Source organism: Cebus imitator, unplaced genomic scaffold (genome assembly GCF_001604975.1).
Source record: "Cebus imitator isolate Cc_AM_T3 unplaced genomic scaffold, Cebus_imitator-1.0 Scaffold280, whole genome shotgun sequence".
Lineage (NCBI taxonomy): Eukaryota > Metazoa > Chordata > Mammalia > Primates > Cebidae > Cebus > Cebus imitator.
This window is the reverse complement of record NW_016107595.1, coordinates 1,383,657-1,409,646: the sequence shown is the minus strand read 5'-3', so window position 1 is coordinate 1,409,646 and position 25,990 is coordinate 1,383,657. Positions and strand designations below refer to the sequence as shown.

At 52.4% G+C, this 25,990-nt stretch overlaps 2 protein-coding genes and 1 long non-coding RNA gene across 5 annotated transcripts in view; 1 reads left to right on the top strand and 2 right to left on the bottom strand.

The window, feature by feature from the left end:
• The window catches only part of MVB12A (multivesicular body subunit 12A), a 6,164-nt gene extending 4,635 nt beyond the window's left edge, over positions 1-1,529 (bottom strand). The window contains exons 1-3 of the mRNA XM_017501243.2: positions 1,167-1,529; positions 973-1,071; positions 751-847 (exon numbers count right to left, since the gene is read on the bottom strand). Coding sequence (XP_017356732.1) covers positions 751-847; positions 973-1,071; positions 1,167-1,256 — 286 coding nt within the window. The 5' untranslated portion in view covers positions 1,257-1,529. The remainder of the gene's footprint in view (positions 1-750; positions 848-972; positions 1,072-1,166) is intronic.
• A 1,804-nt stretch (positions 1,530-3,333) lies between these two features.
• On the bottom strand, positions 3,334-14,292 carry LOC108284516. Of its 2 annotated transcripts, XR_005195864.1 has the most exons (4): positions 13,853-14,292; positions 6,537-6,735; positions 5,540-5,619; positions 3,334-3,910 (listed from the first exon to the last, which is right to left on the bottom strand). It is a non-coding gene; the product is annotated as an uncharacterized LOC108284516 (long non-coding RNA). The 2 variants fall into 2 exon arrangements; XR_001817252.2 differs by lacking the exon at positions 3,334-3,910 and having other exon boundaries at positions 5,390-5,619.
• Positions 14,293-14,460: 168 nt separating this feature from the next.
• BST2 (bone marrow stromal cell antigen 2) lies at positions 14,461-17,392 on the top strand. Of its 2 annotated transcripts, none has more exons than XR_001817250.2 (5): positions 14,461-14,934; positions 15,745-15,820; positions 16,144-16,320; positions 16,514-16,658; positions 17,077-17,392. XR_001817250.2 is itself a non-coding variant. In XM_017501246.2 (5 exons), exons 1-4 carry the CDS (start codon positions 14,632-14,634, stop codon positions 16,641-16,643), a joined length of 570 nt encoding a protein of 189 aa, XP_017356735.1. In that variant the 5' UTR covers positions 14,461-14,631; the 3' UTR covers positions 16,644-16,658; positions 17,077-17,392. The 2 variants fall into 2 exon arrangements, 1 of the variants encoding a protein (XP_017356735.1); XM_017501246.2 differs by having other exon boundaries at positions 16,144-16,204.
• The last annotated feature ends 8,598 nt before the right edge of the window (positions 17,393-25,990 follow it).

The following is a 25,990-nucleotide window of genomic DNA, read 5'->3' as shown; positions in this document are numbered from 1 at the left end:
AAAGAATATCCTGTAAAACCTAAAATATTTACTATCAGGACCTTTACATAAAAGTTTGCCTACTCTAGGCTGGGCTGGGTGGCTCATGCCTGTAATCCCAGCATTTTGGGAGGCTGAGGTGGGTGGATCACAAGGTCAGGAGATCGAGACCATCCTGGCCAACATGGTGAAACCCCATCTCTTTAAAAATATATATATATAAAGAAAAAAAATTAAAAAGAAGTTTGCCAACTCTACTATGAATGAATAGAGCCTGAATCAAATAAAAATGACAAGGGTGGGAACGTTCGGTGGGGCTGGGAGGGCTGCACCAAGGTTGTGGGCCCCGGAAAAGAAGGGTGAGGTAACTAACACCTGAGGGAGAACAAAGAATGTGCTGCAAAGAGGAGAGAAAAAGTGCTCCAGGCAGAGGAAATGGCGTGTGCAAAGGCTGGAAATGAAAAAGAGAACTGCACAGTGGTTTTGCTAGGCCGTGGTGTAAAGAGACACAGGTAGGACAACAGTAATGAGACAGGTGGTGTGGACTGAACTCTTAACTCGAGAACAGAGGCTGTGCCAGTCACAGCACACACTTTGAATCAGGACAGGGGATGTCCACCCTAGGGCAGGGATCTGAGTCCTCAGTCAACCCTGTCATCACCCCGAGTGCCAGGGGGTGGCCAAGGCTCAGATTCCGCGCGGCCGTCGTCCCTTCTCCCCGCTCCTCCCTGCAGGGACCCAGACAACTCTCGCCTCCCACGCAGGCCTTACTGGAGTCCATGGGATCGCTGACCGGGGAGAAGCCCAGCGGCAGAGGGCTCTTGTCCACCACGATCTGGATATCGCCCACCACGTTCTCCAGCGGGTTCTGCGGGTGGAAGCGGGACACGGCGAGGGTGGCCCAACAGCAGAGACAGCGCGCCTGGCATAGGGCATCGTGACCCCAGAGGAGGTGGGCGGACCCTGGTGGTCCCGAAGGTGGGCGCCCCCTACCTCTAGGCTGCCCAGAGTACTAAGGCACAGGAAGTAGCCAGATTTCTGCGCGAAGCTCTTGCCAAAGTTAGCGGGTGCCCCCTCGACGGTGCAGGAGATCTACGGGGAGGATGCGGGTCAGCGCCGGACACCCACCCACCCCACAGCGGCTGCCTCTGCCCCCATTCGACCTCCCGCCCGTCGACGCCGCTCACCGCGCTGAACCCCCGAGGCGGGGGTGCAGAGGCCGATGACCAGGCCAGGCCGGCCAGCGGCGCCGAGTCGGTCCCGGGTACGGGATCCATCCCGCGAGCCGAGCGCCGAAGGCGGGGTCGCGGGGTTCAGCCTCGGTCCTCAGAGCAGCCTCCCGACGGCAGCGCTCGCGACCGAACTACAACTCCCAGAAGGCCATGCGGGGCGGAGCTTGCCCGGAAGCGCAGTATACGCGTGCCCGACGAGCTGCTGGCCAATGGCGTGGGGAGGCGGGGCCTCGCCCTCACGCGTCGCCCACGTGCGCGCGGGAGCGACGATTGCGGAAGGGCTTGCTGGCTTTCCACGCCCAGCAACTTCCGCCGGAAATACTACGACACAGGACCAAGGGACTCGTTCTCTCCGCAGAATAGCTTGCGGCCTCGGTTGCTAGTCTAGAGAAAAGCTCGGTGTTTACCGGAAAAGTTGGGAGATTTGTCAAGAATCTGCAATTCCAGTTCTGGGAAATCATCCCAAAGGAAAATCGTCGTGGGATATGCAGCTATTGATTTAAAGAGCGAAAACTATGGACCATCATGAGCCATGAAATCTTGGGTATAACTTAAAGACTGGTTCACAGGAACAATACGTTTTAAAAAGCGAGGTATAAAAGCATTTACTCCCTGTAGTCCCAGCTACTTGGGATGCCACCAGCAAACCCAGTTCTTTACCCACTTTGTGTAGCTGGCAAAGAAGGAACATCCAATCGGAAAAGGCAATCGGGTTTTACCCACTGGACAGGGATGGAGAAGGAGAAGCTCTCGCTCTAACAGCCCCTTCTCCCTCAACAATAAAAAGCATAACGTAGCCGGGCTCGGTGGTTCAAGCCTGTAATCCCAGCACTTTGGGAGGCCGAGGCGGGTGGATCACCAGGTCAAGAGATCAAGACCATCCTGGTCAACATGGTGAAACCCCGTCTCTACTAAAAACACAAAAATTAGCCGGGCATGGTGGTGCAAAGATGTAATCCCAGCTACTCAGGAGGCTGAGGCAGGAGAATTGCCTGAACCCAGGAGGAGGAGGTTGCGGTGAGCCGAGATCGCGCCATTGCACTCCAGCCTGGGTAACATGAGTGAAACTCCGTCTCAAAAAAAAAAAAAAAAAAAAAAACATAACGTTTTATTATTTCCTTCCCTGAGTACAGGAAGGGAGAGGAATGTTAACATGTGCATGGTGGGACCCGAGACACGCAGGTTCAATTCATGAATATATGTCTTCATACAACCCATGTGCACAAAATGGAGATTTTCTTCTAAGAGAGGGAATTTTACCATTATGATGATAATGTTAGTGATCTAAAGTCAACCAGAGGTCGTCTGTTCCAGTTTGGACCGATTTAGAGGTCTTATCTTCCTCTGGCATCTGGTCAGGGGTCAGGAAGCTCTGTGATGTCATCCCTGGCTGTCTGGAAATCTTTAAGTAGCTGTGCTTTTTTTTTTTTTAATAACTAAAAAAACTTTCCCAGTTATTTTCTCAGGGCTCTCCTGGTAATGGTAACAGGGAGGCTGAGGTGGGAGGATCACTTGAGTCCAGGAGTTTGAATCCCAGCGCTTTGGGAGGCCAAGGTGGGTGGATCACCTGAGGTCAGGAGTTGAAGACCAACATGGCCAACATGATGAAACCTCGTCTCTATAAAAACGCAACAATTAACTAGGTGTGGTGGCCAGCACCTGTAATCCCAGCTACTAGGCGACTGAGGCAGGAGAATCACTTGAACCTGGGAAGCAGAGGTTTCAATGATCCGAGATCGCGCCACTGCACTCCAGCCTGGGTGACAGGGTGAGACTGTCTCAAAAAAAAGAAAGAAAAAAAAATACAAGAAGGATATTGCTAACTATAAGTCTAAAGTAAAGTTTGATGGTACAGAGGGTCCTGCTAAAGTTGTCTGGAAAAAAGTAGAAGAGGAAGATGAAGAAGGGAGAAAAAAACTTTATATGCCAGGCATGATGGCTCACTCCTCATTACTTTGGGAGACCAAGGTGGGTGGAGGTCAGGAGTTCAAGACCAGCCTGGCCAACAATGGTGAAACCCCGTCTCTACTAAAAATACAAAACATTAGCGGGGGATGGTGGTGGGCGCCTGTCGTCTCAGCTACTCTGGAAGCTGAGGCAGGAGAATCGCATGAACCCAGGAGGCGCAGATTGCAGTAAGCCGAGATCATATCACTGCACTCCAGCCTGGGTGGCATAGCGAGACGAGTCCTCAAAAAAAAAGGGAAAGTAGGAAAATACATTGCTAGGAAGACAGTGGGCAGCCAGCAGAAAGAAACTGGCTGTAAAGAAACAAAGGCTTGCTAGAGATTTTACAGGATAGGGTTTATGCTGTCTGCTGAAAAGGACTTTGCGCAGTATTGATAACGCCAAGGATGCAGTGAGCCAACTTGCAGGTTGCAGTGAGCTGTGATTGCACCACTGCACTCGAGCCTGGGCGACAGAGTGAAATGGTGTCTCAAAAAAAACCCCAAAAACCTCACTAAGCTAATAGGGGTTTTTCAAGGGCAGTTCGGGGAACGGGGTGGGGGAGGCCAGATAACAGATGATGGCTGTTTGATCAGTGGTTGGGGCAGAGATGAAATCGTAGGGGGTTGAAACTGACCTCCGGAAGGCTAAATCGCTTTTTGGTGGGGCCACAGGAGCAGGGATGTCTGTTCAGGTGTCGCCATGGGTGTCAGACAGGCAAAAAACTTGCAAAGACTTCTCCAAAGGCCAATCTACAACAGCGGTGTTATTTGCAGGAGTAATTGGGTAAGTTGCGTATCTTACAGCTTCTGGAATAATGACTGCTCTCCTCCCATCAAAAGCAGTTGAGGCCAGGCGTCATGGGTCACGCCTGTAATCCCAGCACTTTGGGAGGCCAAGGCGGTTGGATCACCTGAGGTCAGGAGTTTGAGACCAGCCTGATTAGTATGGTGAAACCCCATCTCTGCAAAGTGTAAAAATTAGCTGGGCATGGTGGCGTACGCCTGTAGTCTCAGTTACTCAGGAGACTGAGACAGATGAATCGCTTGAACCCAGGAGGTGGAGGTTGCAGTGAGCTGAGATCACGCCACTGCACTCCAGCCTGGGTGACAGAGTGAGACTCCGTCTCAAAAAAAAAAAAAAAAAAAAAAAGGCAGTTAAGGCCGGGCACAGTGACACACCTACCTGTTACCCTAACACTTTGGAAGGCCGAGGTGGACAGATCACTTGAGGCCAGGAGTTGGAGACCAGCCTGGCCAACATAGTGAAACCCCATCTGTACTAAAAATTAGCCAGGTGTGGTGGCAGGTGCCAGTAATCCCAGCTACTCCGGAGACTGAGACAGGAGTATTGCTTGAACCAGGGAGGTGGAGGTTGCAGCGAACAAAAATGGTGCCTCTGCACTCCAGCCTGGTCTCATTCTGAATGCAGAATGAGACTCTGTCTCAGAAAAAAAAAAAAAAAAACCAAGTGATTTGAGTTTTTGGCAAGGCCTGTTATCATTTAAACCAGAGCCTAAATGTCTTCCAAAGGTGGCTTGGCCCAAGAGCGCAGGAATAATTACAGGAAAAGTTAGGTGGGTTTGGGTTAGCTTAGCTTACTGTTCTAATTTTCTCACTGATATAACTTTTGCAGTGGTGGTTTCAACAGGTGGGTGCAGGAAGATTGAATTTTTTTTTTTTTTTTTGAGACGGAGTTTCAGTCTTGTTGCCCACTCAGGAGGGCAGTGGCATGATCTCAACCTCTGCCTCCCAGGTTCAAAGGATACTCCTGCCTCAGCCTCCACTGGAATTACAGGCTCCTGCCACCATACCAAGCTAATTTTTGTATTTTTAGTACAGATGGGGTTTCGCTGTGCCACCCAGGCTGGTCTCAAACTCCTGGACTCAAGTGATCCACCAGCCTCTGCCTCCCAAAGTGTGGGATTACAAGCGTGAACCACCCCACTGATCAGGGGAAACATATTAATACTTTGTTTTGAGACGGAGTCTCACTCTCTTGCCCAGGCTGGAGTGCAGTGGCATTATCTCAGCTCACTGCAGCCTCCACCTCCCGGTTGAAGGAATTCTCCTGCCTCAGCCTCCCAAGTAGGCGGGATTATAGGCATGCGCCACCACGTCTGGCTCATTTTTGTATTTTTAGTAGAAACGGGGTTTAACTATGTTGGCCAAGCTGGTCTTCAACTCCTGACCTCAGGTGATCCACCCCCCTCAGCCTCCCAAAGTGCTGGGATTACAGGTGTGAGCCACCACGCCTGGCCAAATTCTGAATTCTTCTTCAGGGGAAGTGAGAGCTTGGGACATAGGCATCCCCTTGGACCCAGTAACCCCACTTCTGGGAGTTCAGTCTAAGGACAGGCTGCAGTCAGGTCCAAAACTTACCAAATGACGAGAGCGAACTCTGACGGGGAGCTGTCATGTACGAAGCGCTAAGCTAAGCCCCTTCCGTATATTGCGTTTTCCTGTCAAAGAAAATAAAAATACGAGAACCTTCCAAAGGCATTATGCCAAGGAAAAGTTATGGCTGTTGTTTGTGTTGGCTTGTTTTTGTTGCTGTTTGTTTTTGAGATGGAGTCTCACCCTCTCGCTGTGATGCAGTGGCTCAGTCTCGGCTCACTGCAACCTCTGCCTCCCGGGTTTAAGCGATTCTCTGCCTCATCCTCCTAAGTATCTAGGACTACAGGCACCCGCCACCATGCCCAGCTAATTTTTGTATTTTTAGTAGAGACGGGGTTTCACCATCTTGGCCAGGATGGTCTTGAACTCCTGACTTTATGATCCACCCACCTCAGCCTCCCAAAGAGCTGAGATTACAGGTGTGAACCACGGTGCCCAGCCCGGTTTGTTTGTTTTTGAGACATGGTCTCATTCTGTTGCCCAGGCTGGTGTGCCATCAAATGAACATGGCTCACTGCATTTTCCACCTCCTGGGCTCAAGGGATCCTCCCACCCAGCCTCCCGAGTAGCAGATCACCTGATGTCGGGAGTTGGAGACCAGCCTGGCCAACATGGTAAAACCCCATCTCTACTAAAAATACAAAAATTAGCAAGATGCAGTGGCTCATGCCTGTCATCCCACCTCTTAGGGAGGCAGAGGCGGGAGGATAGCTTGACTCCAGGAGTTTGAGGCCTGCCTGAGCAATATAGCGAGACCCCATTCTCCACAAAAAGGAAAAAAATTAGCCAGGCATAATGGCGGGTGCTTGCAATCCCAGCTACTCAGGAGGCTGAGGCAGGAGGATCACTTGAACCCAGAGGCTTCAGTCAGCCAAGATCACACCACTGCATTTCAGCCACCACAGACACAGCCAGCACGCCCAGCTCATTTTTAAATATTTTGTTGAGATGTGGGTGGGGGATGGGGTGAGGAGAAACTCACTTTGTTGCTCAGGCTAGTCTTGAACTTTTGGGCTCAAGCGATCCTCCTGCCTCAGCCTCCCGAAGTGCTGGGATTACAGGCATGAGCCACTGAGTTCGTCCCAAAGGGAAAGTTAGGTCTGGAGACTGAGCCGCACAACGCTGACATTCCTTTCCCAAATCCAAGGCTGTTGTTAAGTGTTGTACCTTAATCCAGATGCCTACAAAAAGAAAAAAAAAAAAAAAAAAAAAAAAAAAAAAAGCCCTCACATATCTTCAGATGTTCGCCCTTACGAATTGTTCATACGTAAATTCTTTGCTTAGCCCCTAAATCTTTACAAGATGTCCAGCCTGTCATAAACAAAAATGTGTTGGCAAGACATGTAACTTCAGGTTTGCAAGCTCTATCTGACCCCTTGTCTACGGAACCAGTCTGTTGAATTTCATACTGACAGAACAGATTACAAGTTTACTTTCCCCGGTGCAAAACAAAGACAGGATAACATCCATCAACCCTCCACCAGACCCTGAGAGAGCTGCAAAATTAACCTTTCCTTTCCCTCTCAAATGTTTGCCTTATCTTATATATAGCCATAGTTTCAGTTTCCCTGGGCACCAGTTAAAGTCGGAAGAATGTAACTAATGAGAAATCTCATTGCCTACTCCCTTTTTCTTGTCTTCTGGTTGATGGAGATATTGTTTCAGTCTCTAACTTGCATGAACATTCGAAGAGACTGGGAAACAGCTGTTCCCACACCCCAGCTGTAAGAAAGCAGAGGTTGGCCGAGCGCGGTAGCTCACACCTGTCATCCCAGGACTTTGGGAGGCTGAGGCGGGTGATCATCTGAGGTCAGGAGGCGGGTGATCATCTGAGGTCAGGAGTTCGAGACCAGCCTGGCCAACATGGTGAAATCTCGTCTCTACTTAAAATATAAAAATTAGCCAGGCATGGTGGCACACACCTGTGATTCCAGCTACTCGGGAGGCTGAGACACAAGAATCACTTGAATCTGGGAGGTGGAGGTCCCTACAGGCACGCACCACCATCCCTGACGCCGATCTGTGCACTGATGTGTGTAGAGCAGCATCCCTGGATGCCAGGAGAACTCCCAGCACCCGTGGTGACAACAAAAATGTCCCCTGGAGCAGAATCACCCCTGCACAGTGAGCAACCTGGGGCCAGCGTCTTCCTACAGGAATGGAGATGTCCTTAGGTGCACACGGAGGGCCACATCTCAGTAGCCCAAAGTAAGTGAAATATACATGTAATGTGATAACAAACAGAAATGAAACAACCGAGGGTCGATTGTGGATGATCTTTGCTTCTTAAATTTTTTTTTAAAGTAGTTTCTTTTATTTATTTATTATTATTATACTTTCAGTTCTGGGGTACCTGTGCAGATCCTGCAGGATTGTTACATAGGTATACACATGCCACGGTGGTTTGCTGCCTCCATCCCCCCATCACCTACATTAGGTATTTCTCCTAATGTTATCCCTCCCAATCTTCCCACTCAATTTTTTTTTTTCTCAGCCAGAGCCAGTGGTTCACACCTATAATCCCAGCAACTTGGGAGGCTGAGGAGGGAGGATCACATGAGCCCAGGAGTTGGAGACCAGTCTGGGCAACATAGTAAGATCCTGTCTCTACAAACAATATACAAATTAGCTGGGCATGATGGTGGTGAGTGCCTGTAGTCTTAGCTACTCAGGAGGTTGAGGCAGGAGGATCGCTTGAGCCCAGGAGTTTGAGACAAGCCTGGCCAACATAGTGAGACCCCATCTCCACAAAAAATAAAAAATTAGCCATGTGTAGTACTGTGTATCTGTGGTCTCAGCCACTCAGGAGGGTGAGGTGGGAGAATTGATCACTCAAGCCCAGGAGGTCAAGGCTGCAGTGAGCTATGATCGTACTCCAGCCTGGGCGACAGAGCAAAAGCCTGTCTTTAATAAATAAATAAAGGGCTGGGCTTGGTGGCTGACGCCTGTAATCCCAGCATTTTCAGAGGCCAAGGTGGGCGGATCATAAGGTCAGGTATTCAAGACCAGCCTGGCCAACATGGTGAAACCCCGTCTCTACTAATAATTCAAAATTTAGCCAGGGATGGTGGCGCGTGCCTGTAGTCCCAGCTACTCAGGAGGCTGAGGCAGAAGAATAGCTTGAACCCAGGAGGAGGAGGTTGCAGTGAGCTGAGATCACGACACTGCACTACAGCCTGGGCGACAGAACAAGACTCTGTCTAAATAAATAAATAAATAAATGATGGGAAATTGGGTGTAGGGAATGCGGGAAATTCGTTGTACCAGGCTCACTGGGTTTTTTTGTGCAAATCTGAAACTATTCTAAAATAAAATGTTTCTTTTTCTTTTCTTTTCTTTTTTTTTTTTTTTTTTTTTTTTTTTTTTTTTTTTTTTTTTTGAGACAGAGTCTCACTCTGTTGCCCAGGCTGAAGTGCAGTGGCACAATCTCAGCTCACTGAAATCTCCACCTCTAGGTTCAAGCGATTCTCGTGCCTCAGCCTCCCGAGTAGCTGGAATTATAGGTACCCACCATCACGCCCAGATAGTTTTTGTATTTTTGGTCGAGACGGGCTTTCACCATGATGGCCAAGCTGGTCTCAAACTCCCTACCTCACGTGATCCACCCACCTTGGCCTTCCAAAGTGCTGGGATTACAGGTATAACTACCGTGCCCAGCCAAAACCAAAATAGAGCTGGCAGCTGGGTGTGGTGGCACATTCCTGTAATTCCCAGACTTCAGGGGCTGAGGCAGGAGGATCTTTGGAGCCCAGGAGTTTGAGACCAGCCTGGGAAACATAGTAAGACCCCATCTCTACAAAATATAGCAAATTAGCCAGGGATGGTGGCGCACACCTGTAGTCCCAGCTACGCAGGAGGCTGAGGTGGGAGGATCGCTTGAGTCCAGGCGGTCAAGGCTGCAGTGAGCTGTGACTGCACCACTGCACTCCAGCCTGGGTGACAGGACAAGACTGTCTTAAAAGAAAAGAAAGAAAAAAAAAGAATGGCAGCATGACAGTTTCCATTTGTAATTTTATTGTAAAAGTAATTGTGGTTTCTGCCATTACTTTTAATTAATATAATTAATACCATTACAAATAGTGGCAGGCCAGGCGTGGTGGCTCACACCTGTAATCCCAGCTCTTTGGGAGACCAAGGTGAGCAGATCACAAGTTCAGGTGTTCGAGACCAGCCTGGTTAACATGGTGAAACCCCGTCTCTACTAAAAATACAAAAATTAGCCAGGCGTGGTGTCGGGTGCCTGTAATCCCAGCTACTCAGCAGGCTGAGGCAGGAGAATTGCCTGAACCCAGGAGGCGGAGGTTGTAGCAGGGAGCCAAGATCGTGCCACTGCACCCCAGCCTGGGCGACAGAGCGAGACTCCAAATAAAAAAAAAAAAAGTAATGGCAGAGGCTGGGCGCAGTGACTCATACCTGTAATCCCAACACTGGGAGGCCAAGTCGGGCGGATCACTTGAGGTCAGGAGTTTGAGACCAGCCTGGCTAACGTGGCGAAACCTAAAGTCTCTACTAAAAATACAGAAAGTAGCCGGGCACGGTGGTGGGCATCTGTAGTCCCAGCTACTCGGGAGGCTGAGGCAGGAGAATTGCTTGAACCCAAGAGGCAGAGGTTGCACTGAGCCGAGATCACAACACTGCACTCCAGCCTGGGCGACAGGAGACTCCATCTCAAAAAAAAAAGCGATGGCAGAAACCACAATTACTTTTGCACCAACCTAATGTATAACTACATTATGTATATATTTTAAAATATAAAATAAAATATAGGCCAGATGCCGTGGGTCCCGTCTGTAATCCTAGCGCTTTGGGAGGCCGAGGCGGGTGGATCTCCTGAGGTCAGGAGTTAGAGACCAGCCTGGCCAACATGGCGAAGCCCATCTCTACTAAAAGTACAAAAAATTAGCTGGGTGTGGTGGTGGGCGTCTGTAATCCCAGCTACTCAGGAGGCTGAGGCAGGAGAATTGCTTGAACCTGGGAGGTGGAGGTTGCAGTGAGCCAAGATTGTGGCACTGCACTCCAGTCTGGGCGACAAGAGCAAGACTATCTCTCAAAATAATAAATTAATTAAGTAAAATAAATATATACCACATATATATGTATTTTGCTAAATAGAGATAGGGTCTCGTTATGTTGGCCAGGCTGGTCTTGAACTCCTGGCCTCAAGCAATCCTCCTATCTCGGCCTCCCAAAGTACTGGGATTGTAGGTGTAAGCCACTGCACCTGGTCCACCATTTATAATTTTAAAGGAAAGAGCAACAGACTTTCAGTTTGGAGGGCTGGGACTGTTTGCAGGTACAAAATTTAGGGAGGACACCAATCTGTTATTATTGTTATTATTAATTTTTTTTTTTAATCAGAGTCTCACTCTGTTGCTCAGACTGAAGTGCAGTGGCGTGATCTTGGCTCACTGCAACCTCCGCCTCCTGGGTTCAGGCGATTCTTCTGCCTCAGCCTCCCGAGTAGCTGGGACTACAGGTGCATGCCACTACGCCCAGATAATTTTTTTTTTTTTTTGTATTTTTGGTAGAGACAGGGTTTCACCATGTTGGCCAGGCTGGTCTTGAACTCCTAACCTTGTGATCTGCCTGCCTCAGCCTCCCAAAGCCAATCTATTATAATCCACATTTTACAGCTGCAGAAATCAATGCTAAGAGAGAAAAGTCATTTACTTACGGGTGCTCCACCCGGGCCTCCAACCTGTAGTTCATGAAATCATGACTTCTGACCTGGTCCCAAACTGACCCTAAAGTTTCCAGGCCCAAACAGTGCCTGCTCAAATAAGTCAGCTTAGTCAAATAAGTCAGGCAAACGTCGTGTCTTTGAACCTGGAGTCCTGGCAACGCTGATAGGTCCCTCCTCCTGGGACAAGTTCACCCTTGGACTTTTCAGCAAGATCATCTCCTACCACTTGTTAATTGGTTCTTGGTTCTAAGTGATTTTTTTTGTTTGTTTGTTTAAGAGATGGGTTTCCACTCTGTCACCCTGGCTGGAGTGTAGTGGCACAATTCCAGCTCACTGCAGCCTCAAACTCCTAGGTTCAAGCAATCCTCCTGCCTCAGCCTCCTGAGTAGCTGGGACCACAGGTATGTACACCACCATGCCTGGCTGTAAGTGGCTTTGATGGGGTCCTTTTAGGAAGAGGAATGTTGGAGTGAGGGTCTGGGGGGAGTTCCTTCTGAGAGGCGAGAGGCCTGGGCTCTGGCCTTGACCTTGCCTGCCGTCTAGCCCTGCTGAAAACAAAAAACATGGAAATGGGTGGGGTGTGGTGACTCACGCCTGTAATCCCAGCACTTTGGGAGGCCAAGGCAGGTGAATCACAAGGTCAGGGGTTGAAGACCAGCCTGGCCAACTGGAGAAACCCTGTCTCTATTAAAAATACAAAAATTGCCGGGCGGTGGCTCACGCCTGTATTCCCAGCCCTTTGACAGGCCGAGGCAGCCAGATCACGAGGTCAGGAGTTTGAGACTAGACTGACCAACAATGAGAAACCTACTAAAAATGCAAATCATTAAAAATACAAAAATTAGCCAGGTATGATGGTGCATGCCTGTAATCCCAGCTACTCCGGGAGGCGGAGGTTGCGGTGAGGCAAGTTCGGGCCGTTGCACTCCAGCCTCGGCAACAGAGCAGAACTCCATCTCAAAAACAAAAAAAGGCCGGCGCAGTGGCTCACACCTGTAATCCCAGCACGTCGGGAGGCTGAGGCCAGTGGATCACGAGGTCAGGAATTCGGGATCGGCATGGTCAACATGGTGAAACCCCATCTCTACTAAAAATACAAAAATTAGCCGGACGAGGTGGCGGGTACCTGTAATCCCAGCTTTCAGGAGGCTGAAACAGGAGAATGGCTTCAATCCCGGAGGTGGAGGTTGTGGTGAGCCGAGATCGTGCCATTGCACTCCAGCCTGGGCAACAAGAGCAAAACTCCAAACACACACACACACACACACACACACACACACACACACACACACACGGAAATGGCAGACCCAACAGAATCTGGGCTGCGGTCAGGCTGTGGCTGAAGAAGCTACAAGAAAAATATGCAGCCCCCTTCCTGTGGTCATGCCCAGCAGTTGGACACCAAAAATGGTGCTGATTTCCTGCAGGAAGCCCTGGCTCTCTTAGCCACATGGACAGCAGCTCAGTGCAGCCTGAGTGTGCCCCCCACCCCAGTGTCCGACCCCCACAGCACCCACCCCATCCCAGGCTTCTTCCCTGGATGTCTCCCAGGCCCGTTGGGTTTAGCACATCGCAAATGGAGCCGACTATCTTTCCTCAAAGAAAAATCCTTGTTAGACGGAGCACGATGGCTCATGCCTGTAATCCCAGCATTTTGGGAGGCCGAGGCAGGCAGATTGCCTGAGCTCAGGAGTTTGAGACCAGCCTGGCCGACATGGTGAAACCCCGTCTCTACTAAAAAACAGAAGAAATTAACCTGATGTGGTGGCGTGCACCTGTAGTCCCAGTTATTCAGGAGGCTGAGGCAGGAGAATCCCTTGAACCCGGGAGGCAGAGGTTGCAGTGAGCCGAGATCGCTCCACTGCACTCCAGCTTGGGCGACAGAGCAAGACTGTCTCAAAAAAAATAAAAATGCAGGCCGGGCGCGGTGGCTCAAGCTTGTAATCCCAGCACTTTGGGAGGCCGAGGCGGGTGGATCACGAGGTAAAGAGATCGAGACCATCCTGGTCAACATGGTGAAACCCCGTCTCTACTAAAAATACAAAAAATTAGCTGGGCATGGTGGCGCGTGCCTGTAATCCCAGCTACTCAGGAGGCTGAGGCAGGAGAATTGCCTGAACCCAGGAGGCGGAGGTTGCGGTGAGCCGAGATCGCGCCATTGCACTCCAGCCTGGGTAACATGAGTGAAACTCCGTCTCAAAAAAAATAATAAAAAAATAAAAATAAAATAAATAAAAAAAATAAAAATGCAAATACAAAAAATATTAGTTGGTTGTGGTGGCCCGCACTTGTAGTCCCAGCTACTGGCGAGTCTGAGGCGGGAGAATCAGTTGAATCTGGGAGGTAGAGTCTGCAGTGAGCTGAGATTGCACCATTGCACTCCAGCCTGGGTGACAGAGTGAGACCTTATCTCAAAAAGAAAGAAAGAAAGATCCTCACTATTATCTTCCCATCCATCTGTCCTGAGCCACAGGCCTGGCAGGTGGTGTGTGCATCCATTGAGCACCTACTGGATACCAAAGCGCTTTACTGGCACCTCCTCCCTCGCCCGTCCTGGAGAGGCTGGCCCTGTTATTGTTCCTTTACAGATGAAGAAGCAGGCTCAGAGAGTTTACCTGGCATCCTGGAGTTGCAGGAGCACTTTTTCTGGAAGTAGGAGCCCGTTTCCTGCCGGTGCCAGGACAGAAACCAATATTGTTTGTTGGCTGGGGCGTCCCCTGGTGGCCCAATGCAGAACTGCAACCTGGTCCGTGTATGCCTGTGGGGTCTCCCAGCTTCCGGCTGGCTCCAGTCTCACCTCCTGTTCACACACCCTCCATGGCTCCCATAGTCCCCTCGGTGGGGACAGGGGCACTGAATGAAGCCCTGCTCATCACCACGGAGACACCTGAACGCAAAACCTCATCTCTAGGGTCAGGCCCAGTCCCTGCCCCCACTCCACCACTCAACTGTGTAACCTCAGTTTCCCCAGGTGAGGACTGGACCAGCGATCATGGCCTCTGCCTCTTCAGGTCATGGTACAGATGAATGCAGGCTGGCATGGCCTAGGCACCCAGTAACTCACAGGAGAGGTGCAGGGACTTGAGATGGAGTGTCCCAGGCAGCCACAGCTTCCCTACTACAGGAGGTCTGGCTGGCACCCAGTTGGGAAGGGCCCAAGGCCTTTTAAAGCAGGTTTAAAAAAAAGCCCATCTCCTCTCTGGGAAACTGAAACTAAGCCTAAGAATCCTCTGCCTGTAGGTGCCCGCCCCCCGGAACCGCTGCTAAGGGTGCTTCCTGGAACTTGCTATTGGTCAGGAGGGCTTCTATGCTAATAACCACGAGGCCCGCCGAAGATTCCAGCACCCTCCTCTAACTCCAGGCCAGACTCCCTCCAGCTATTGGGGAGATCTCGATGGCACCTCCTTTGTTTCACTATCCCCTAGTGCCCATGGATGACTTTCTGAAGCATGAGAGGAGGGAGCGCTGTAAGCTTCTAGTGGGGATAGTTGTGGTGCTCCTTGTCATAGCGGTTGTGGCTTTGGGGGTGCTCCTGATCATCTATGTCACAAGGGCCAACAGTGAGGACTGCCAGGCGGGCCACCGGGCAGTGATGGAGTGTCGAAATGTCACCCATTTCCTGGAACAACAGCTGACCCGGGCCCAGGACGGCTTCCGGGATGCTGAGGCCCAGGTCGTCACCTACAACCAGACTGTGGTAAGCATCCCAATTCCTTTGGATGGCCTAGTGCTGGGGGGCGGGGAGCCGAGAAACTCTCCCCAGAAATCTGACACAGGGTGGGTCTTCAGGGAGATGCAGGGGAGGTCTTGAAACTGTTCCTGGATCCCCACGTCAAGAGACCTAGGTTTACCTATCAGGGTTTGGGGCCTTCTGACCCAGCCCGGGACACTGGTGTAGGGGCAAGGGGTTAAAAGTCCCCAGAGCCCCCAAATCAGGGACCTCAGTATCCCCACTGGGACTTAGGTAAAGTTATAAATTCCTTCCAGGGCGCTGGTATGGGGGGGCTTGAAACTCCTCGTGGGCACCAGTCCTGGGGGAGTAGGAATCCCTGTTCAGGGTTGAATGGGGACCTCGCCAGACTCTGAAAAAGGAGGCTCTTGAAATTTCCACTTCATCCCCGAGAAACTGAAATCTATTCACCCAACTCCCGATATGGGGGCTCTTGAAACTGTCACTGGGCATGTCACTTGGGCTGGGAAGTCCCACTGCGTTCTGGATTTGGTAGGGCCCTCTAACTTTTCTTGGGCCATCTGGAAATGTCTACTAAAGTTTGGTTATCTAGAGCCTCCAAGTTGCCATATGGAGGGGGGACTTACACGCATATGGGTGGCGCTGGGTGACAGTGTGGCTGTTCTTCAAGTTTAAAGATCACGGTTCAGAAGAGGGTTGGAAGAAAACCTGAAAAGCGTTTGCCTTTAAGCCCCAGGACCTAGGGAGGAGGTCCAGGTCCCAGGGGCAACAGCCCAGGGCCAGAACTCCAGATTCTGACCCTTCCCTCTGTCCTAGATGACCCTAATGGCTTCCCTGGATAAGGAGAAGGCCCATTCCCTGGATGCGGAGAAGAAAGTGGAGGAGCTTGAGGGTAAGGAAGAGGGAAGGGAAGGGGCTAGGGAGGGGTAAGTCAGGAATGGAAGAGAGGGTGGGGGCAGGTAGACCAGAGTTGGAGGTTGGGGTAAGGGGGAGATCCTGGCCGGGCGCGGTGGCTCACGCCTGTAATCCTAGCACTTTGGGAGGCTGAGGTGGGTGGATCACCTGAGGTCAGGAGTTCAAGACCAGCCTGGCCATCATGGTGAAACCCCATCTTAAAAAAAAAAAGGGGGGCGGAGGTCCTGTCCCAGAGTGGGGCAGGGCCAGAGCCTGACCACGTGCTGACTCGCCCCTGATTGTGTTCTCACACTCCACCAGGAGAGATCACTACATTGAACCAGAAGCTTCAGGACGCCTCTATGGAGGTGGAGCGATTGAGGTCAGAGATAACCTTACCCTCTGCTACCCTCCACCCGCCACACTCCTCTCACCCCCGCATTCCTACCCTAAGACCGAGGATCTCCTTGGCTCCCAAAATCCCCATTGCCCCAAGGGGTAAGGTTTGAGTCCCACAAAAGGACAACTTAGCCCCTAGGGTCACAGAGCCCTGGGTGGCGGCCGTCCATTCCCTCCTCAGGGACTTGGATTGGGGCGGTGCGGGGGGAACTCCGGGGGGCGATGGACTTACAGGGAGGGCGGCAGGAGCCCGGTGGGGCAGCTGCCTGATTTGCCCCTGTCTGTACCGCAGGAGGAAAAACCAGGACTTAAGCGCGAGAATCGCGGAGCAGGACTCCGCCAGCTCCCTGAAGGACACCAGCTCCGCGGCGGCGCCCCTGCTCCTGATTCTGCTGCTGGGCCTCGGCGCTCGGCTCCTCTGAGATCCCGGGAAGCCGGTCAGTGAGAAGGGGGCGGCCCCGGGAGGGAGAAGAAAGCTGGGGAAGGGGAACAGGGAAGCAGGGACTTCGAGGTCTAGAAAGCGTGGCTGCAGGGGAGGGGACTGGGCTCAGAGGAGAGGGGTCTTGGGGAGGGAAGGGGAATCCAGTGAGAAGAGAAGGGTGCCCCGGAGCGGGGCGGGGCTTACAGCTGAACGGGGCGGGGCTATCAATGGGAGGGAAGGGGAATCCAGTGAGAAGAGAAGGGTGTCCCGGAGCGGGGCGGGGCTTGCAGCTATGTGGGCGGGGCCATCAATGGGGGCGTGTCTATCGACGGAGGGCGGTGTATATAAATGGCGGGGGGGCGGGTCTATCGATGGGGGCGGGGCCAGTGTCTGCTTCCTCGAGTCGGCCCTTAGTGTCTCTTCTGGTCCTTCAGGCACAGCTTGGAAGGGCCGGTTCCTGCTCAGCTTTTCGCTTGGATAATCCCGTGATCTCATCGGTTCTGGGAGGGTCATGGGGCAGCAGGTCTGGAAGGGCCCTGGGGCAGTCCTGGGTGTGGGGACACAGAGCTGCCTCCCTCCAGAGCCGGGCAGGGAATGATTCCCTCCTCTTGTCTCCCGCCCTGAGTTTGGGCATGGGGTGCGGTAGGGTGGCACCTGCTGCCTAATACGGTTTCTTTTGGGGGGGAGGTGCTTTTTTCTGGAGTCTTTGAGCTCCAAAAATAAACGCTTCCTTTGGGGGTGCACACCTTACTTGAGTTCCTGGAGTGTCATTGTGTTAGTCCCCAAGCGTCTGGGGCCTCCCCTGCAGGTGACGGTGGATCCCCGTTGACGTCAACACCTCGCCTTCCCTGCCCCAGGGCATTTTCAGGAGCCCACGGAGTTCGGGCAAGCACCACCCCAGTTCCTCCCAGCCCTCTTCTCTGCTGGGATCCACGTAAGGATGGACTACGCACCCTCATCAGGACTCACCCTTTTCCCGGTGTTATTTTCTCATTTCCTCCCTACAGCCTTTCCTGATGCTTGGGGCTCCAGGGAGGAAACTGAGGCTGTATCTGAGAGAAACCTTGTCTTGCTTCCCTCCCGCCTGCAGAAAATGCTGGGCTGGGATTTAAACCGGGATCTGTACACACATAGAGGCGATAACTTCGTCAGAAATTTCCCCCTCCTTCATCCCCCAAACTCTCTTTTTCTTTTTTGAGACAGAGTTTCACTCCTGCTACCCAGATTGGAATGCAATGGCGCAGTCTCGGCTCACCACAGCCTCTGCCTCCTGGGTTCGAGTGATTCTCCTGCCTCAGCCTCCCCAGTAGCTAGGATTACAGGCATGCACCACCATGCCCAGCGAATTTTTTTGTATTTTTAGTAGAGACACAGTTTCTCCATGTTGGTCCGGCTGGTCTCGAACTCCCGACCTCAGGTGATCCACCTGCCTCGGCCTCCCAAAATGCTGGGATTACAGCCATGAGCCACCATGACCAGCCCCCATTTTTTTTTAAACAGAATTTTTCGGCTGGGCACAGTGGCTCGCGCCTGTAATCCCAGCACTTTGGGAGGCCGAGATAGGTGGATCACGAGGTCAGGAGTTCAAGACCAGCCTGGCCCACATGGTGAAACCCCATCTCTATTTTTGGAAAAAAAAAAAAAAAAAAAAGAATTTTTCTCTGTCGCCCAGGCTGGTGTAGAGTGGCGAAATCTCGACTGACTGCAACCTCTGCTTTCTGGGTTCAAGTGATTATCGTGCCTCAGCCTTCCGAGTAGCCGGGATTACAGGACTGCACCACCATACCCAGCTAATTTTTGTATTTTTACTGGAGACTGGGGTTTCATCATGTTGGCCAGGCTGGTCTCCAACTCCTGACCTACCCACCTTGGTCTCCCAAAGTGCTGTGATTACAGACATGAGCCATCGCACCCGGCTCCATTCGCCAAACTCTTACTCATTCTGCAGTACCCAGCCCTGGGAACCCCTCCCCCAGAGAGTCTCTCTGCTTCTCCACAGCTGAGGGCTGCAATCCCAACAGACCTTTTGCCTACCTTGTTGGTCCTCGAAGGCCCCATAGTCACTTCCCTCTCTGTTATCTTCCTTCCTCCAAGTTCTCTCGGAAGCCCAGCTATTGTTTCTGCAACTGCAACTTCCTGTTTGCAGTAATGGGGCCAGAAGCCCCTTGTCCCAGACTTCTGCACTGTCCTCAGTCCCATAGTCCCTGGCCCAGATGGTCAGCGGGATTCAAAAAAAAAAAAAGCCGGCCAGCCGCAGTGGCTCATTGGCTCATGACTGTAATCCCAGCACTTTGGGAGGCCAAGGCGGCTGGATTACAAGGTCAAGAGATTGAGACCATCCTGGTCAACATGATGAAACCCCGTCTCTACTAAAAATACAAAAAAAATTAGCTGGGCATGGTGGCGCATGCCTGTAGTCCCAGCCACTTGGGAGGCTGAGGCGGGAGAATTGCTTGAACCCAGGAAGCGGAGGTTGCGGTGAGCTGAGATCGTGTCATTGCACTTCAGCCTGGGTGACAAGAGCGAAACTCCGTCTCAAAAAAAAAAAGCCCTCTGGCCAGTCACAGTGGCTCATGCCAGTAATCCCAGCACTTTGGGAGGCCAAGGCTGGTGGATCACTTGAGCTCAGTTCGAGACCAGCCTGGCCAACATGGTGAAACCCCATCTCTATTAAAAATACAAAAAATTAGCTGGGGGTGGTGGCATGTGCTATGGTCCCAGCTACACAGGAGGCTGAGGCAGGAGAATAGTTTGAACCTAGGAGGTGGAGATTGCAGTGAACTGAGATTGAGCCTCCGCACTCCTGCCTGGGCGACAGAGTAAGACGGTTTAAAAAAAAAAAAAAATAGGCTTCCACCTCTCTCAGGGAGAGGGTCCCCAAATACCTCCCCTGCCCCAGGCCCCCCGGGCCCTGTTGCCCTCACTTCCCCTTGCTCACCGCCTCCACCTTTCCTTGTGCCATCCTCCTTTTTGCCCCAAGGCCTTTGCCCAAGCTCCGCCTGCTGCCTGGAGCGCCCGTTCCCCACTCCCAAGGTCTAGGGCAGGGTCTCAACCTCAGCACTGTTGGTGATTTGGGCTGGATGGTTCTCTGGGTGGGGACCAAACTGGTGGATTGTAGGATTTTTTTTGCTTTGGTGTTGGTGTTTTTTGTTTGTTTGTTTGTTTGTTTGTTTTTGAGATGAGTCTCACTCTGTCGCCCAGGCTGGAGTGCAATGGCGTGATCTTGGCTCACTGCAACCTCCACCTCCTGGGTTCAAGCAATTCTCCTGTCTCAGCGTCCCGAGTAGCTAGGATTACAGGCACTTGCCATCATGCCCAGCTAATTTTTGTATTTTTAGCAGAGACCGGGTCTCTCCATGTTGGTCAGGTTGGTCTCGAACTCTCAACCTCAGGTGATCCGCCCACCTCGGCCTCCCCAAGTGCTGGGATTACAGGCGTGAGCCACCACTCCTAGCCTCTTTCTTTTTTTGCTTCTTTCTTTTTTGAGACGGAGTCTCACTCTGTCACCCAGGCTGGAGTGCAATGTCACAACCTCGGCTCACTGCAACCCTTGCCTCCTGGGTTCAAGTGATTCTTCTGCCTCAGCCTCCCAAGTAGCTGGGATTACAGGCATGCCCCACCATGCCCAGCTAATTTTTTTTTTTTCTGTATTTTTAGTAGAGATGGGGTTTCACCATGTTGCCCAGGCTGGTCTCGAACTCCTGACCTCATGTGATCTGCCCATCTTGGCCTCCCAAAGTGCTGGGATTACAGGCGTGAGCCCCTGCATCCTGCCTGGCTGTTGGGATTTTTGACATGAACAGCTCTTTGAGAGGCTGAGGTGGGCAGGTCACTTGAGGTCAGGAGTTCAAGACCAGCTTGGCCAACACAGTGAAACCCCATCTCTACTAAAAATACAAAAATTAGCCGGGCACGATGGTGTGCACCTGTAATCCCAGCTACTCAGGAGGCTGAGGCAGGAGAATCGCTTCAACCAGAGAGGCGGAGTTCCAGTGAGCCGAGATTGCCGCCATTGCACTCCAGCCTGGGCAACAAAATAAACAAGATTTAAAAAGAATGGGAAAAACATAAGCCCAAACGATAGCCAAGCACCTTCTTTGCAGATGCGGTCTTCGGGGCTTTCCACAAATGTGCTGGCTTGATCCCTACCAAACCCTACCGAGCAGGAGTTAATAGTCTCCCCATTTCACAGAGGAGAAAACTGAGGCATAGAGGAGAGCAGCACGCTCGGGATGCAGGAACTCAGGACCCCTAGTTCTTTCTTGGGCTTGACGGGATGGACCAGCCCTTGGAGGGGTCCAACCCCTCCCAACGGACTCGGGAAGCCACGGCCAGGCTGGGCGGAACCGTGGGTGTCCCTGGCGCCCCAAGGTGCCAATTAAATGCTCGTGGCCGTCTGGGGCCAGAGCTGTGGACGGCAGCATGGCCGAGCCGGGGCCGGAGCCCGGGCGTGCCTGGCGGGTGCTCGCCCTGTGCGGGGTGGCTGTGTTCTTGGCCGCGGCGGCAGCCGGCGGGGCCCTGGTAGCCTGGAATCTGGCCGCCTCGGCCGCTCGGGGACCTCGCTGCCCGGAGCCAGGGGTCAATGCCACAGCGCCGCCCGAGGACCCGCCGCCTGGGGTCGATGAGCTGCGACGCCGGCTGGCAGAGGCTGCCGAGCGGGAGGAGGCCCTAGCCAGGCAGCTGGACCAGGCAGAAGGTATCCGGCGTGAGCTGGAGAAGGCATTAAAGGCCTGTGAGGGCCGCCAGGTAGGTGGGCCGGGTGGAGGGGAGCTTGGGAATCCAGAATATTGGGGTAAGAGAGGGCCTGCCCACACATCCCCAGGTTTCCCTCCCTGTGCCTCGGTTTCCCCAGTTCCTCAAATTGAGAAGGCATTGAGAATAGCACCCTAATGCCTTCCAACTCTTATGATGTTAGTTCACCATGGAGTCTAACTTCTGGTCAAAAACGTGGATAACCTGAGGTCAGGAGTTCAAAACCAGTCTGGCCAACATAGCGAAACCCGTCTCTACTGAAAATACAAACATTAGCCAGGCGTGATGGTGCACACCTGTAATTCCACCTACTCGGAAGGTTGAGGCAGGAGAATCACTTGAACCCGGGAGGTGGAGGTTGCAGTGAGCTGAGATCGTGCCACTGCACTCCAGCCTGGACAGCAGAATGAGATTCCATCTCTGAAAAAAAAAAAAAAAAGAGCCTCACTGTCCTCTGCCATTTGCCAGACAAATGGTGTCTGGAGAGACCCCAGACCACCCGAGGCCCTCCCTCATGCCCCCATGTCCCCACTCAGCCCCACTCCAGCCAGTTTCCAGCAGCCCTATTTTGAGAGCAGGACACACGAGTCACCTGTAATTAGGAGGCTAAAGTTGGCCTCTTGGGGGAGGTACCTGCTAGATCCTCCTTTTCCTCTGGCTCACCCTTCAGACTTTTTCTTAACCCTTTCCAGCCCTGAGCCTGCCAAAGGAACTGTCCTAAAAATCCCAACCATTTCCATTTATGGAGTGACTACTGTATACCTCTGTGTACACCTCCCACTCCACCCCACCCTCCTAGTCCAGCCAAGGTAGGGCAGCATATGAATTTTAAAAATTAGAATGGGGCCGGGAGTGAGCGGTGGCTCACGCCTGTAATCCTAGCACTTTGGGAGGCCAAGGTGGGTGGACATTTGAGGTCATGAGTTCAAGACCAGCCTGGCCAATGTGGTAAAACCCTGTCTCTAGTAAAACTACAAAAATCAGCCGGGTGTGGTGGCAGGCGCCTGTAATCCCAGACAGAGGTTGCAGTGAGCTGAGATGCCACCACTGCACTCCCGCCTGAGCAAGACCCTGTGTCAAAAAACAAAATAAATAAAAATAAACCCTTACCTCTTTTCTGCCCCCACCAAGAAGGGAAGGGACTACAGCAGTCAAGGTTAACAGCAGCCTACCCCAAGTTCAAGTTCTGGCTCTGCCGCCTTGCTGTAAGATGTACTGAGGAGGCTGGACCAGCCCTTTTGCAGAGTGTCCTACAGAGACAACAGACATGCACCCCAGAAATTCAATCCTTGTCAAGCATCAAATTGCCCTGTGTTGGTTTTTGTTGCTGCTGGGTTTTGGTGTGTTTTGTTTTGAGACAGAGTCTTGCTCTGTTGCCCAGGCTCAAGGACAGCGGTGGGATCTCAGCTCACTGCAACCTCCGCCTGGGATTACAGATGCCTGCCACCACACCCGGCTGATTTTTGTAGTTTTAGTAGAGACAGGGTTTTACCACATTGGCCAGGCTGGTCTTCAATTCATGACCTCAAATGTCCAGGTTCAAGTGATTCTCCTGCCTCAGCCTCCCGAGGAGCTGGGATTCCAGGCGCCCACCACCACACCCGGCTAATTTTTGTATTATTTTAGTAGAGACAGGGGTTCACCATGTTGGCCAGGCTGGTCTCAAACTCCTGGCCTCAAGTGATCCGCCCACCTCAGCCTCCCAGAGCGCTGAGATTACAGGCGTGAGCCACGGCCCACCCGGTACCCTGTGTTGGTTTGTAACCCCATCAGCGAGTCCCAGATGGAGCTGAAAGTGGAACTTCAATCTGACTGCAGAGCTAAGCAGTCTCCACTTTCCGGTGGCTTAGGGTTGCTGGTGTTGAACCTGGGCAGAGATCTTCCTCCAGGCAGGCAGCTGTCACCACTCGGTGCCCCAGGCTTCAGAAGCCACTTCTGTATTCTACAATTACAAGGCCCGAAAGGACATTCCACACAAAGTTCAGGACACAAGGTCCTTGGTGGCTTCTCACTGTCCCCAAAAAGGCCAGGCCTATTCACTCCTCCCCTCCTCTGCCTACACCCCCTCCCACTTCCCCTCCACTCCTCAGAGCCGGCTTCAGACCCAACTAACGACACTGAAGATTGAGATGGACGAAACCAAGGCACAGGGGACCCAGATGGGGGTCGAGAACGGGGCGCTGACAGGTGCGTTGCGGTGTAAGGGAGTGGGCAGGGATTAAAGGTGGGAGGAGCCTAGATGAATACTAGTTATACAAAAAGGCACGCAAACGTAATGCAAATAACACGGAAATAAACGCGAAAACTTATGAAGCGAATGCAAACAACATGCAGAGGCCATGCAAATGTCACAAAACAACGCAAATGCCACAAAACATGCCAACGCATTTTAAACGACTCACAAAAGCAATGCAAACCTATGAAAAGCTGTGCAAAAAGCACGTGGAGCCAGGCAATGGCACACACAAATTTAATCCAAATAAAGCAAAGCATGCAAATGGCATGTAGAATTTCAACTCGGATTCCGACGGGCCTGGGGAGGGTGGGGGCGGGGTCTCCAGCCTGACCCCGCCCCCTGCGCCCGCAGAAGCCCTGGCGCGCTGGGAGGCGGTGGCCACGGAGTCTGCGCGGCGGCTGGACGAGGCTCAGCGGCGCGCAGGTGTGGCGGAGGCCGAGAGCGAATCCTGCGCGGCCCGAGAGGCGGCGCTGCGCGAACGCAAGTGAGTGAGGGGCGGGCCCGAGGGCGGGAATGGGACGGGAAGGCGCGACCAATGGCTGCGCAGGGCTACATTATTTCGGCCAATCATTACTTTAGGTGTGGCATTGTGGGCGGGGCATTGTTTGATCTCCTGGGAGGATTCTGGAGTTGGAACCTGAGGATGGAGAGGGGAGTGGACTCTTTTGGGGTTCCAGGCTGGGGCGGGCATTCTAGAAACTTGGGTCCCCAGGATCCAGCGTCGGTGGGGGCCCCGAGGACGGGGAACGGAAGAGAAGGGTGCAAGGAAAAGGGAGTATGGAGGGAAAGGCTGGTGGTCTGGGGACAGAGCTTCTGGGGATGGAGCTGGGAGTCCCCAGGGAGTGGTCCGGGAATGGCTGCAGGTAGAAAACGGATGACGGGTCCTGGGGACCGGGAAACCTGGGAGATGCGGATCTCTGGGGATGGAGTTCCCAGCAAAGGGGCGCTCGGATGGATGAGGGCTGGCGATGTCTGGGGTCAGGGGTCCAGAGGCTGAAAGCCCCCTTCCCCCTTCCCGGCAGTAACGCCTTGGAAGCCGAGATGAGCCACCAGCGCAGAGTGCCCCGGCCGCGGCCCCGCTCGGGGTCCCGACCCCGGCCCAGCCCTCGCTCGCGATCTCGCTCCGGACCCTCCGGGGGCTGCCGGCGGCCGGCGCGGCGCGCACGAGGGTGAGTCGGCCCCAGCCGGAAGGGGGCGTCGGCCAGGAGAACAGACGTTGGTGGGGGGGACTCTGCGGGACGTGTATAGAGGCGCCCCCATGCTGGATGCGACGCTCGGCTTTAGACCCGGAGCCTCCCTGAATGGACACTGCACAGAAAGGAGCCTCTGCCCTCTCTCTCCAACCGTGTAAAGTCCTTATTCTATAGACAGGGAAACTGAGGCCCACGTGATCACGCAGTGAGCTAGTGTTGAGCTGGGATTTGAAGTCTCCTCTAACAACAGTGTTGCCCTCAATTTTTGAGGACTTGAAGGCTAGCCCTGGCTCAGGAGTGACCTGAAACGGTCACTTTCCCTCTCTGCGTCTCAGTCTATCCTGTCTGTAGAATGGGTGTTTGGACTCATGATAGGGAGCTGATTTGACAGCAAAAGCTGACGAAAGTGGCACAATAGGAAAACCACAAATCCCTAACCCTGTGAGAAGAATACAAAACTCCCAGGTGGAATTTAAACAAAAAGAACCAAGTAACGTGTTTGTTTGGCAGGCTTGGTTTGGTTTTGAGATGGAGTTTTACTCTCGTCACCCAGGCTGGAGTGCAATAGCACGATCTGGGCTCACTGCCACCTCTGCCTCCCGGGTTCAAGCAATTATGCCTCAGTCTCCGAAGTAGCTGGGATGACAGGCCCCCACCACCATGCCCAGCTAATTTTTGTGTTTTTAGTAGAGACGGGGTTTCACCATGCTGATCTCGAACTCCCTAACTTAGGTGATCCACCGCCTCGGCCTCCCAAAGTGCTGGGATTACAGGCATGAGCCACCGCGCCCAACCCATGTTTTTAACCTACACTGCAACAAAGGTGACATGCCTGAGATGGAGCAGTGATTCAATACTCCCAAGTCTGTTAATCACTATAGTAATAGATCAAATGAGAACATTTATAAATTGTGGGGGAAAAAAACACATCAAAATCAGTGCCATGGTAAGGACATCCACTGTCAAGTAGTTATTTTTCTGGGCGTACTAGCCAATGCAATTACACAAGAAAAATAAAAGGTACAATGGAAAGGAAGAGAATCTCATGGAAGTGCTGTTCCTATGGATCAAAAATCGTTGAAATATGGACACTTTTATATTGCTCAATTTCACATAACTGTATTGCTGGGTTTTCTTTCTTTTTTCTTTCCTTTTTTTTTTTTTTTT